Genomic DNA, 15,039 nt, shown 5'->3' with positions numbered 1-15,039 from the left:
ACTAGACTATAGACTAGACTATAGACTAGACTATAGACTAGACTATAGACTAGACTATAGACTAGACTATTGACTAGACTATAGACTAGACTATAGACTAGACTTTAGGTTAGACTATAGACTAGACTATAGACTAGACTATAGACTAGACTTTAGATTAGACTATAGACTAAAATGTAGACTAGACTAGACTTTAGACTAGACTTTAGACTAGACTTTAGAATAGACTTTAGACTAGACTATAGACTAGACTGTAGACTATAGTCTAGACTAGACTAAAGATTTGACTATAGACTAGACTATAGACTATACTATTAAATTCGAAATTAGAAGTACTTAAAACGTACTAAAGTACTAAATTTCAATGCCTGTTAGAGTACATTTAGTGTGTGGGAGTTGTTAAACATTTAAAGAAATATCGTGTTAGTCTAAGTGTGTAAGAGTGTGTTATTAGATTTTTTTTTAAACAACTATTTACATTGCCAAAAATGAAATTTTTACGTAAAATTGAAAATAGTTTATTTCTTTTTTTAGAAACATTATCTATTTTTTTATTCTTGCTGTTGTTGTCGCCATCAACTGGTGTTGTTGGTTTTGTTAATAACCATGTTGTTTGTATCATTCTGTTGCTACATATTTAATATGTAAGCATATTTTTAATTAATGCACATGACTGACCAATATATACATAATTCAACAATAAGTTCTATTTGTTTTAAAGAAACGAGGATGATTTTAGGATTTCTTTAGATTGAGCGGCAAATAAACATTTAAAATTTTAAATAAATACACTTATTTTACAGTGAGAACCTTAGACTTTTTATCAGTGAGAGAAAAATGAACTAATTCGTAATATTAGAAAAACTTTTTTAAACATTTTTAAATAAAATACATTAAATCAATAAAATTCAATAATATGCAGCTCACATTAATAAGCAGCCTAAAAGAGTGCTAATTTTATTTACATAATATATTTGTACAATGTAATGAATTCTTGGAATATTCTCGAAATAAATTAAAATTATGTTTTTAAATTTCATTCTCAAAAATTTAAAAACTTACTGATTGTAATAGAAACTATAATAAACTGAGTTAATTCAAATAATAATATTTTTTAAGTTCTACAGCAATTTAAAATTCTTAAATGTTTTTATTTCTTTCATTTATTTGTCAGCAAATCAATTTTATTTTCTTTTCTTTTTTTTCATTAAACTAAAACACATTCAATTTAATTGAGTGCAATTCAATTAAATTTTCTGCAATTTTATTATAATTTATCTTTAATGCCAATAGTCAAAACAAAGTAATATCATTCAAATCATCATTATTTTCTACGACATTGACCGGACGGACTGAGTGGAAAAAAATAGAAAAACAAAAATGATTGTTGAAAACTAAATTATAAAACGTTTGCCTAAAAACAAATTGCTAACAACAAAAAAAAATAAATAGGAAAAACAAACATACATATATATATATGCAAAGGACTTGAAAAAGTTTTATGCTGCTTTTTGCAAAATTTGTTAAGCAAACTTTGATTGTTTCACCAACACACACTCAATAAAAACCTATACTTTGCAATAGAACAAAAAAGTAAATTGTAAAATGCAAATTACAAAAAAAAAACTAATTTAATTAAGTATAGAAATTGAAAACGGAAACAATTTTACAATAAAAAATTACAACAACTCCATTTACATTAACTACATCAATACATAAGAACTTGGACACATACATAAGAATAATCAGTACCCGGCAGATTTATAAGGTTTAACAAGTAGATGGACTCAAATTATACTATTGTGTTTTATATGAATTACTATAAATCAGTTGTTATCTTAGAAAGTGGTTACGTAAGCCACCACAAGTAATATAGACTCAATTTTTCAATTAAAATCGAATTGAAGTGTGAAAAAATTGCTATTTTACGGCATATATGATTAAATACTGTGCAAATGACGATAATCCTAAGAGATTACTAAAATCACTAGTTCAACATAGTTACACGAAATGCAGGTTTAGACTCAACTATACAACTGTATCTTCCATTCGTCTCCAATCAGTCTCTTTTGGTTTTGTTGTTGGTTTTATTTCTCTCCCTTTTTTTTAGTTTTGCTCTAGAAGCAAATGCCTATAGGGCCCATGTATACATTTTAGTAGCCAGAGTACAAAATAAATATGGCCCAGTATAAATATAGCAACAAGAACAACAAGTAATTCCAAAGTACTCATATACTTTTGCTATTATACAATTTTCCATTATAAAATTTCTCTCGTACGTACTACACAGTCACATACATACATACATACATACATACATACATACATACATACATACATACATACATACATACATACATACATACATACATACATACATACATACATACATACATACATACATACATACATACATACATACATACATACATACATACATACATACATACATACATACATACATACATACATACATACATACATACATACTATGTATGTAAGTATGAATTTTATTTTTCTTTTATTCAAAATACTGTAAAGCTTTATGACCATAAAAATGAAAATCACATACAACTCTATACAACTTTACGCAAACAAAACAAACAGATGGAAAAAAATTATGTTGTAACGAGGATTCTTTCTCTTCAAAAAACATAAAATTGAAAAAGTTGTCACAATCAATGTTTTGTATTTTTGCAATAATACCGACCCTTAAGCGCCTTCAATTGAACTTAATGCCATGAACGTAATTGACACTTTTCTACTTTATCCACAGCTGGACGGACAGATAGTTACTTTGTATTAAGGTGCAGCAAAACAGTTTGATTTTAAATTTAGAAATCAGGCTTATTATCTGTAATTACTTATAATATGCATTACCTGTAATTGTTATAATTTACTAACAATATTTTTTTATTGATTTTGTTTATTAAGAATTAAATTCTAAAAAAATAACACCAATTACAATTGATGAAATATTGAAAATAACAAATCATAATTTTTAAGGAAATATTATTATAATCAACAACACATTTGTATATCTAGAACAATTAAACATAATATACCACCTTAATATTTATTTCGTTACATACTCTCTAATGGCATTAACCCACAAAAACTGTACAATATTTTACAACACAACATACTCGTATTTCGCACACACATACGCTTATTACCACAATGTATTGTTGCTACTCTACTTTTTTTCTCTATTTTTCATTGTCCTTTTATTTTTAACACTATTTTCGGATTATTTATAACCAAAGAAAGTTTCGTAAAAAAAGAAATAAAACTAGTAAAACACACTCCAGCACAATGTAATTCAAAAGAAGAAACAAAAAACTAATCTTCTCATTAAGGCTACGCTTAGGGGCTTGTGTATGTTTGTATGTTTTTAAGTGAATATGTCATTGTGGGAATACCATCTCATAATTGTATTAAGGCTCTAAAGCCAAATGGTCATAAAGTTGTTGCGAAACTGGAAGTTGTTCGTGCCATTAGAAAAAAACCAACAAAAAAAACTAAGTGAATGAATAAAATTAAAAAGAAATATAAAAAGATGAGATGAAAAAAAAATGAACATGAAATAGATGAACAAGCTGGCTGGTTGCTATAAGTGAAATTGTTGTAATTATCACTGTATATGAAAAAAAAAACCAAATGGACGAAAGAAACAATAAAAAATTAAAATTTAAAGCAAAAAGAAAGTATATCGAAATTTTATTTAACACCAAATGGCCCTTCAATTAGTGGTAATGAGAGTTAGTCATTGGTTTTATTTAATATTATAAAATATTTTATGTTGATTTCTTATTTTTTTATATTTTTTTTTTGGAAAAAAAGCAAATGTGTTCAAAAAGTTAGTTTGAAAGAAAAAAGACTTCAGAGTTTTAATCATAATTAGTTTGAATAATTAAGATTTTATTTAATTGTATATTGTCACCCAGCATAGGGGTAAAAATTGTGAAAATTCTTTTTGATACTTAATTAAATATCAACCTAATTGTTTTATTTATTTAAGATAATTATTAACTTACTCATATAACCTTATATTTTCAATCGAGTAATTGATAATTTATTCAGTACCTCAATTTTATACTTAGTTCTTCTTATTCTTATTTAATACAAATTCTTGGAGTATTTTAAATCTTATTTTTTAAATCAATTTTTGCTCATTTTTAATATACTTGACTATTATTTCATATTTACTACAGTATAAACTTCAAGTTTTCAAATGAATTCTCCTTGAGTATCATCTAAAAACTAGTCTATAAACGATAGCTGCCTTCCTAAACTTAATTAAAATCTAGTCTAAAGCCTATGTACTCATCTCAAGCCAAACAGCGACTTTAGGTCTATAAACTCAACTTAAGTTTAATTTGCATAATCAAATATATTGTCGTCTCAAAGCTTGACTATTAACTCGTCCAAAAATTAAGCCTATAAGTTCAAATATATTGTCGTCTAAAAAATCGACTATATATTTGCTTTAGACTTCTGTATAAACTGGACATCGAACACAGAAAGTCTCATATATAAACTCGACTATAGCCTCGACCGATCAATTAGGTAGATTATAAATATGAAAATAGTCTCTTCTCTAAACACATATATCATGTCATCTGCAAACTCGACTAAAGTTTTGTCTATAAACTCGATTATAGTCTTGCCTAAAAACTTGATTATAGTCTTTAAACTCGACTTTAGTTTCATCCGTAAACACGACTATAAACTCGAATATATTTTAATTTATATACTGGACTAAAGCCTGGTCTGTAAACTCGACCAAGTTTAATCTATCTCAATTATAGTTTAATCTATTGTATCATTTATGTATAAGCTACACTATAATCTTGTATATAAAACTGACCACAATCTATAAAATCAATACGTAAAATTTCATCTACACTCTAATCTCTAAACTCGTCTATAAACTAGACCACGGCCTCATCTTTATACTCGATTATCTATTAACACGTCATAGACTCATCTTTAGACACATCTTCAGTTTCATCTACACCATAGGCACGTGTATAAACTCGACTATAGTTTCGTCTGTAAACACATTATAGTTTATTCTATTTCGATTATAGCAGTAGTATTATAACGAAATCCAGTTTCTTTGGATATGTCGATACAAAAACCTTCCAGGGCAAATCGATTTTCTAAAACCATTCAGAAAGTCATTTACATGAATTTTGGGTACTTAAATTGTAAGAGCAGGACTATCCTTGCTTTTCTACTACACATACATATCACCATACATACATATGTAATTCTTTAATTTAAATTGTGTTTAAAGCTCGGGAAAAAGTGAAATCCTTTTTCGAGGTATTTTTTTACATTCTATTGGAATGGATAGGACCAATTAAAAAATTGTATAAAATTTTTAACCATAATAGATGATATATAATTAATAGAATTTAAAAAAAACATCTCCTTAAATTGTCAAAATATGCAAAAACGTATAAAACTTCAATTGCTAAAAAAAATTTAATTTGTTTATGTATATTTTGATCAAATATAAAACCGTAGAAATAAGACAAATTTATAAAAATTTTATAAAAAATATAAAAAAAACAATACAATCTCACAGTAGCTGGAATAAAAAGTATAGACTTAGTAGTATTATTTAAAATATAATAATATTTAAAATAGAAAAATTATATTGTTCTTAAATATGTATATTGAATAATATTTGAATAAAATTAGCAAAATTATGCATTTTGACACTAATAAAGAAAAAAGTGCATCCCACTACAACCAATTTTTGAGTATATCTGATATTTATTATAGATTTTAGTTATTAATTTTTTTTAAATTATTTTTTATAATGTTTAAAAAAAATCATTCTTGATTTAGTTGTTTATATGTATTTACAAGCGGCTACTTTAGATACTTTATTGTTGTAGTATTTATTTGGTGTTAATACTTAATTAGTGGTAAGTAGTAGTAATGAAAATATTTTAAATGGTATTTTTTCAATAAAACTAAAACTAAATTGTGTTTTCTTTTCTTTAATAGCTAAAATTTATTTCAATCTCTCTAAAAAAATTAAATATTAAACATGCACTAATTTCGTTTAATTTTTTTTTTTTTTTTTTGTAATATTTCTGACATGACACTAGAAGTTAGAAGTATAAAAAGATTTTAACTAAATAATGTAGAGCATTTTTGTAATACTTTAAGAAAAGAAAAATCTATTATTTTTCTAAAGAAAATAAAGTATTTTTATAAAATATAAAACATGTTTAAACATGCCTGATTTTATGGAAAGCACTTGTTTATAAAACTCTCTAAGTTTCAATTACAAAATCCTCTCTGTTAACTGGGTTGTTTTATCCCTCTCTCTCTCTCTTAAGCTTGTTGAGACTTTGTTTAGCTATTTCCTATTGGCTCTCAGTTGTTTAACTTGTTGTAAATTGTTATTTTTAGGTGAGTGTGAAAAAATCATCAAAAATTGATTGCATTAGGAGAAGTGTGGTCGTGGAGTTATAGACGCCGCATTTAAGAGAACCAGAGTTATTTTTATTGTTTTTGTTTTTTTAAGAAAAAGACAAACATAAAATGAAACGTGCATTAAAGACAAAACACATTAACAAAATAAGGAAATAAGCGTTTATCATAAAATTTTCATTTTACTTTTTTATTTAATAATGTTTAAATATTCACTGAGTTTAAATTATGTCTGGAATTTGACATAAGAATCTTCATAATAAATTTTTCGTCTATAAATAGTCTCGATTAGAAACTCTTTTAACTTAAAATTTGTCTAAAAACACGTCTACTATTTAAGGCATATAAAGTTGACTATAGTATTTTCAAAAACTCGACTACAGCTTCTTCATCAATGAACTGGTATATATTCAATTCTATGAACTTGATATAATTTTGACTATAGCCTCTCATATGAAATTGACTATAGACTGGTCTATAAAGCCGAATATAGACATTTTTAAGAACTCGCCTATGAACCCTACTAAATACCATTGATTCACTTTTGAACTAGCTAAACATCTCTTCTGTAAACTTTACCATAGTCTTGTCTATAAACTGGACTATATTCTAGTCTTTGAGCTTGACTAATTCCCATCTATGGTCTTAAATCTTTCTCTATTAACCGACTACTAGTTATAGTCTATACACACGACTATTGTATTTGCAAGGACTCGGCTAAAGTCGCTTCAATGAACTGCTCTATAACACGGCTATGAAATTGATTTCAGGCCCGCCTATTTTGTAGACTATAGTCTCTTCTATGATTTTGACTATAGCCTCTCAATTGAACTCAACTGTAATCTAGTCTATGTAGTCGACTTTAGACTCATATTTCAACTTGTCTATTGTCTCGTCTTTGAGCTCGTCTATGAACTTAACAATAGCCCAATAAGCCAACTATGTACTCGTTTGTGAAATTGGTCACAGTCTGGTCTATGAACAGAACTTTAGTCTGGTCTACCCTCTTGATTAAGTCCTACCTATGACCATAAACAAATCAAATATAGCATCTTCTATTATATTCAATAATTTCATCTAAAGTTTTGTTTTAAAAATCAACTCAAATATACTATAACTTGTCCAATAGCCTTGTCTATGAACTAGACTGTAGTCTTTGATATAACAATCTTTCACTACAACGACATTGCCAATACTCTGCCAAATAAAGTAATTAAAAATTAAACTTTTTTTCATAATTTCTCTCAGTGTATACTTCAACATTTCTTCAATATTTTTCCAAATCATTTGAATAAATTTCTTTTGAAAACATAAGCTTAAATGTTTAATAAAAATAGATACATATATTTATATTTTTATGTTTTGTAAAAAATTTAGCTTACTTTTGCCAGTGACTTTTTTGGTGGAACATAAGTGGTGGCAGTGGTGTCACGTGCTGTAGCAGTTGGTGTGCCGCGTTTATTCGAACGATTCTTTTTCAACACTATAACACGCATTTTCGTTTACGAATAAGTAATACAAATGCAAATTAAATACGCAGGAAAAAAATAACAATTTTTTAAAAATTTATATATTTTTTTTGTAACAAATCCGGTATTTTACGGTGATTTGATTTATTTAATAGCAATAATTTTTATTTTGTTAGAATTGAATTTTAACTACGTTTTTTGTTAAGATTTTAATTAAATTGCACTACGTTTGTATTTTTGTAGTTGTTTGATAATTTTAGATGGATTTTATAGAGATTTATGAGACATATGCATACTATATAGTATATTGTAAATTTGTCTATATATATATTTTTCTATTTTTAAATTACTAAATATATGGATATTTTATGTGTATATATATGTATTTATTACGTATGTATGTACTTCTATGTATATATGTATATAAAGAAGTTACTATATGTGTTGTATATAAAACATTTAAATTACATACTCAAGCATTTACAATGTGAGATGTGGTTGAGTTATTTAAATGGTGGCACAAGCAAAATTTATTCGTTACGTTTCTTTTCGTATTTTTTTTTAAGTTATTTTGAAAAAAAAAATTGTGTCTAGTTTTACTTTTTTTTGTATTTTTTTTTTTTTTTTGCCTTGCTTGCTGGCAATATTTATTTTTAGTTTAAATTTACATTAAGTTTTAGTACAAGTTCTATATATTATATATATAAATAAGTATGGAAGTAAGTATGTTAGTATATTTTAGTTTAGTTAGAGCGAGCAGTAGTAGTAGTTATACATAGTTTTAGTATGCAGTTTATTACAGATTTACGAGATTTTTATTTTATTTTATTTTTGTTCTTTTCTATTATTTAGGTTGTATTTACACAGGCTGTGAGTTATAAAAGAAATTATTTAAATAATTTTACAAAAGATTCAACAGAAATTAAGAAAAAATTTAACAACTTAAATACAGTAATAAAATGAACTAAATTTGCAAGAGAATAATGTAGTGTTAAAATAATGTTCTATTTTAGCAAATATTTATAGTTTGGACAGATTTGTAATTATATTTAAATAGAAAAAAATAAGGAATAGCATTTTTTCTTGAAGGTTTAAGTTTCAGCAAATAAAAAAATCATTATTATATCGTTAAAGAGGAGAGTATCTCATAGGTAAACTATCTAAATAAGTATAAAAGATTCTTCATGAAAAAACCTATTAAGAAAAGGAGCTCCCCGTCTCCTAATACACAGTCGATGCCAAACAATATTTCACTTAAAGGAACTCGATGTCAGTATCCTGCAAGGGGTGACAACGCCAAGCGAAGGCAAACACGTAAGCAAAACAGGTAAGCCTATCTTAAAAGAAGTCCAAAAAACGAGGAAGGAGAAGCTGAACGATGTCTGAAGAAGACACGGGACGATCTATGCTTTGCAGTTTACGTTGCCGGTAATTCAATAGACCAACAGAGTAAAGTAGAAGTTCTGGTAAACAATAAGATATTGGACCATGCGATCGTTTCAAAGTGCAATCAACCTTGGGATGTTTTTTACAAGAAAAAAGAACATGGAGGAACTTTATTTGTAGTAGGTATCGACCAGAACACTATGGCTATTCTTGCCAAGAATAAAGGTAGCGAATAGATCGCTGTCATATTCAAAACCTCAGAAAGAATTATAAAAATTCAAGATCACAGAATCGGTAGCCACTGCTTATAACGTTGAGGAGTCAAATCCTAAAAGTTTAGGAGTCAAATCCTAACTCGCCAGAAGAACACTTTTCAAAATTGGGAAGAAGTTGATTGAAAGGGCTATGTAATGTTAAGAAGTCCAATCCTAAAGAGAGGAGGAAGTTACCCTCTCGCCAGAAGACATAACATCAGCGCTTTAAAAAATTTAAAAGGTATCGGTAAAAAAGATAAGGACACCGCAGTGCCATCAATAGTCAAATCCAAAGAGCGAAAAGGTGATCACCAACTTGCTAGAAGACAGGGTAATTGATTACCATGATAAAGGTTATCCAGATAAATCTTCATCGGAGCGAGACGTCTACCAACGTCAGTTCACAGGTAACTGAGGTAAGATAAATTAACTGGTCTAGTCCAGTCGGACTACAAGACAAAAATTTGGTCGATTTGTAGACGAGAGAATAGTTGATTTCAAAAAAGAAACTTTAGTTAAGTTTCTAGGTTTTTTAGACAAGTGTATAGAAGAGTCTTTATTCAAGTTTATGCATGAAACTATTCAACTTATCTATTCTATAGTTTCGTCTATAAAACCGATCATAGTCTCGCACACACTCGAGTATTATTTATTCTTTAAACTCTATAATCAGGAAGAGAGTTTAGTCTATACAAAATCAATCAGATACTGGTCTTGTCTATTGACTTCTCTACCAACTCATTGTTATTTTGAGTTTAATTTTGGGTCAACAAAATACACAAACCGGAAGTCAGATACAAACTTATTATGTTTCTATATAATTAATTAACTATAACCCAGTAAAAAATAACTCAGGGAATATACTCAAAAAGATTACATTCTAAAAGTTTTCACTTTAAAGAACTGTATTATTTACAAATTTACGTCAAAACAATAATTGCTTTCAATTTACTTTTTTAAAACATTTCTTCAAAAAACATTTGCTAAAATTAAACATTTTACAAATGAAAAAATATCTTTCGTTTTATCTTTTAAAAATAAACAGAAAAATATAAACATGATAGAAAAACAAATTAAAATTTCAATAAAAACTAAATTCTTGTTAATTAAAAAAAAAAACACTAAGTGGAAAAAAACATAAAAGGTGTAAAAAGTTTTCATTAAAGTTGTAGAAAAAGAAGTAAGCAATAGCAAATTAAGCTACATGTTAAGTACATATTCATAGCCGTGTTTTATTTATTTACTTTTTATAAATTACAAAAAAAAACTAAAGAAAAAATGTTAAAAAATTGAAACTATTACAAGAAGAAGGATTGATTTGTTAGTTTGATATTGATGGAGTGCTTTATTTTGATTGTTAGTTACTTTTATTTGGATTTTTTTTTGTAGTTTTGCTGGAAATTTACTTACGCCAAAACAGGAAATTGATTTATTATAAATGAAATCAATTCACTCTCACAAACAATTTGAATTGATTGAATATTTACGGTTGGTAGTGTGGTTGTGGTAGAAGAAGTTAAGTTTAACAGGGTAAATTAAGGTGAATATTTAAAAAAAAATATTTTTTATTTATAAAGATTATTTTAAGATATTCCTAGTATTTATTTATGTAGAAGTTAAATTTAATAACAATTTACGTTTATGTTAAGATTTATTTATTTAAATTTATTTTAATTTTATAACAAACGTTGTTATTATTTCGTTAGTTAATGCTTGTTTACAAAAAAAGGCTGTTGGTGGAATTGTGCGTTTTGTTTAAGAAATTTGTTTAAATTTTTTATTTAACTTTTAGTTTAATTTAATATCAGATTCATTTATTTATAATTATTTTAAGATTTTTTTTGTTTATCTACTTTAGGCGTTCGAGTTTGAAATTATTTTATTTTTTTGTCTTTATTGCCGTTTGTTTAACAAGACCTAAGACAATTTCTTTTATATTTTCGTGTGTCGTTTTTATGGCTTTGTTTAAGAATTTTACGTTTTGTTTGAGTGTAGTCTAGCTTTCCGTTTCCTGTTGTGAATAAAAGCACACACTCGCACACAATGAACAACAAGAAATTCATTCATTCACAAATTTTCGCAATACACGCACATTCCAACACACATACACAGAAGCAGCAGCAACCGAAATAACAATAACAGCAAAAACGAATTGCTTTTGTTCAAATAACAACAACAACAGCGATTTGTATTATTGTATAGATAACATATAGACACGGCAGTTTTATTATTATTATTGTTGTAGTTGTTGTGTGTTAGTGTTTTTCTTGTTTTCTTTTTTTCATTTAATTCTTTAATTTTCTGTTGATTATTGAGCGCGCGTTAAGTTGTTGTCGATGTAAAATCAGCACGTGACTGATTCGTTTCAATTCATTTAAACGTCTTTTATTCACTGTTTGTTAAAACACACATACATACATATACACTGGTATTTTTATTTCCTTTTACACTCTCACACTTGCTAATTGAAAAATTATAACACTTGCTCTCGCTCTCTCGCTTAGACATTTACTGTTATTTTTACACCATTTGATTATTGTAGAGGTGAGTTGTTGTTTTTTTTCTGTGTTAGCAAGAGAGTGTGTTATTTTCGCTCTTTAGCTTTTGTCTAATGTAAATTAAACCCACCTTAAGGCAACTTGTAAGGATAACAATGATTTTTTTTATTTTTTGGTAATTTTCTATAAACAGTAATTTTACAATATTTTTGTTTTCTTTGTAACAACAAATTTAGAAATATTTGTCGTTTAATTAAATATTGTGCGTTTTTTGTTGCGTTATTAAGGCGTTTGTCAGAAAATAAATTTCCTGATCAAAACTTAACAATTGTTTAACTAAAAAACATGGCTAGTTACACTTAAACTTCCACTTTACTAAAAGTCCTTGGACAGAAAAAATCTGTTTGTTATCAAAAAAAAAAAAACTTTTCGAAATCTTCTTTCGTTTCCTCTCTTTAATAAAAAAAACCTTTTGTTATAAAAATCTAAACAATTTGTAGTATTTCTAAGCAGCTTATTTAGTTTCATTCACTAGTTTTTATCTTAATTATCAACACTTTTGCTTAAATATATTTTTATTACTATAATTTCTATGACCTTTCGTTTGCTCACTTGCCACTAAACTAAAAAAAACTATATTCATTGTTCATTACAGACTCCCAAAATTTTGTTTTTTTTCTTATATGCCATAAAACAGTTTTTGACAGTTTTCTTTAGAATTGTTCTGTTTTCTTCTTTTTATTAAGAAAAAAAGGGCACATGCTCTTTAGCAACTGTCACAGTGACAGCTGTTGAAGCTTTCTATTGAGTTTTTTTCTTTAGGTCAATAGGTATTTAGTTACAACCTATACAATCAGCTGTAGGTTAAGCATTGAAAGTTAAAACCTGTTGCTAACTTAGTTAATAAATAATTTAGTACAAAAAGCTTACTAGCTTAGTTTTGCTCTCTAAAGCTTTTATGTTATGTTTATAGGAAATATAACAGTATATAAAAAGCTTTTAGTTTTGTTGGTAAAGCTTGCTTTTGAAAAACTTTTAAGAATTATAACGGTTTATTAAAAGCTTTCTTGTAATGCTAACAACATGTTACAAAGCTTTTTTAGACTTTTTAGAAAAGCTTAAACTATTTTTGTCTACAGGGTTTGTAAACTTACTAGGTTGGTTTTATTAAGTCTTATACATTAATAAAGTTTATTTTTTAAGCTCTGAAAATTCTTATACATTCGAATGAGTTTAGAAAAACTTTCAATAAAAATTGAAAACTTCAATAAAAATGAGCTTGTTAAAATCCAACTATTGCATCCACTTTTGAAGTGTTTATGTTGCTATAACATTCAAAGTATTTTTTTATTTGTGGAGATATCATTCTAATATCAACTTCTCTATGTTTCATGAAAACTTGTATTCTAAGGCGTATGTGAAATATTTTGTACTTATTATTCAACAAGTATACGCAACAGCACCCTACATTAGATAAAGAAAAAATAAATACAAAATAAACAAGTAATAAGTTATAGTCGGGCGATGCCAACCATATAATACCTACACCTGTATAATAAAGCATATAAGTTGAATTGCACCTTGCCTCAGATATACATAAGCCATTTATTGTTTAATAAAACTGTAGATATTTATATAAAATTTTGATGAAGGCTTTTTAGAGGGGCTAGGGTCAAATGAGGCCCTTTAATTATAAAGTTCATCAGGGTCATCAAGTCGAGTATAGAACTTGGTTTTGCAGCTTTTTGTCTAGATACGAGTATGTTAAACATAATTATGAACTTAAAAGCCCTATTTGAAAATAATGAACCGATGTTAACTTTTTCAATAGGGTTCGTCTACAGTACCATAAAAGATCGTGTGGCAAATTTCTTTGCATCTCCAAAATTGGGACCTGTAGTTTGATTACAAGGTCTATTGGAGGGTTCAGTCGTATGGGGGTTAGGTGAAATAATATACCGAAGTTAACCATTTTCAATAGACTCCGTTTCATTTCATTTTAATTTCATTGGATTACTTATCTGCAAAATTGCGACCTGTAGTTTGATTACAAGGTACGGACGGACGTAGCTAAATCGACTCAGAAAATGATTCTGAGCCTTTTGTTATACTTTAAGGTGGGTATAGGACCAATATTATTGTGCGTTACAAACATCAGCACAAACCCCACTAAAGTAGTGTAGGGTATAATAAAAGTCAAAATGTAAAAAATACAAATTTATTGACAAAAATTTTCAAAAAAAAAATAAAGCTACGATTAAACTTTTTGGACCTTTGGAACCAAGTTAACCTATTTGTTATCAAACATTCACTGCATGCAACATTTTAAAATTCTACCTCTAATATCCGACTTTCATATATATAATTACTATGGGAGATGTCCAGCCACCTTTTGAAATCCTGCCATCTTTACCCCAAGTGTTCGAATACTCGTACAAAGTTTTTCGTACAACATTTAAGAATTTTACGTGCCACGCCCTATTTGGTTTCCAAATGTCCAGGTGAATGTCAAATGAATGAAGATGCAGTTGTAAAACTATCATGTAAAATAATAGACCAATTTGAAAAGTTTCAATGGATTTGGCCCCTAATGAAGATGGATAAAAAAGGGGCTCAACTCACTCTGTAAATCAATATTTAAAGGAAATATATATAAAACAATTTTCAAGCCTTTTAAATTATTTTTCCCCTTTAAAGCAACTAATTTAAAACATGAAAGGAAATCTATTATCACAGTCTACAAGAAATGTTAAACAAAATGTTATATGATTTCCTCTCAGACAAATTTTTAATTTATTTTAAAATTGTTTTAAAATAAACGACATTTATATTATTATGCACTATTTAATTATCTTTTACTTCCTGTCATCTTTTCTACTCCCCCATTAATACTACAATTATCATCTTTAGTTTGAATCTTCAAAAGTACTTCTACATAATATGTACAAAAAGAAGAAAAAGAAAACCAAAATTAAG

At 27.2% G+C, this 15,039-nt stretch overlaps 2 protein-coding genes across 6 annotated transcripts in view; both read right to left on the bottom strand.

Moving 5' to 3' along the window:
* The window catches only part of LOC111680041, a 146,934-nt gene extending 134,178 nt beyond the window's left edge, over positions 1–12,756 (bottom strand). Inside the window, exons 1-2 of one of the 5 annotated variants that reach the window (XM_046955146.1) lie at positions 10,976–12,756; positions 7,839–8,793 (exon numbers count right to left, since the gene is read on the bottom strand). In XM_046955146.1, the coding sequence (XP_046811102.1) occupies positions 7,839–7,952 (114 nt within the window). In that variant the 5' untranslated portion in view covers positions 7,953–8,793; positions 10,976–12,756. Of the gene's footprint in view, positions 1–6,261; positions 6,412–7,838; positions 8,794–10,975 lie in introns of those variants that run through there. The other 4 variants (XM_046955147.1, XM_046955148.1, XM_046955150.1 and 1 more) reach the window with 4 other exon arrangements.
* Positions 1–15,039, bottom strand: part of LOC111680042 — a 116,343-nt gene that overhangs the window by 27,868 nt on the left and 73,436 nt on the right. The window lies entirely within an intron of this gene.

This window comes from Lucilia cuprina, chromosome 6 (genome assembly GCF_022045245.1).
Source record: "Lucilia cuprina isolate Lc7/37 chromosome 6, ASM2204524v1, whole genome shotgun sequence".
Taxonomy (NCBI): domain Eukaryota; kingdom Metazoa; phylum Arthropoda; class Insecta; order Diptera; family Calliphoridae; genus Lucilia; species Lucilia cuprina.
The sequence above is the reverse complement of the archived record's forward strand: the minus strand, read 5'-3'. Positions and strand labels throughout refer to the sequence as shown.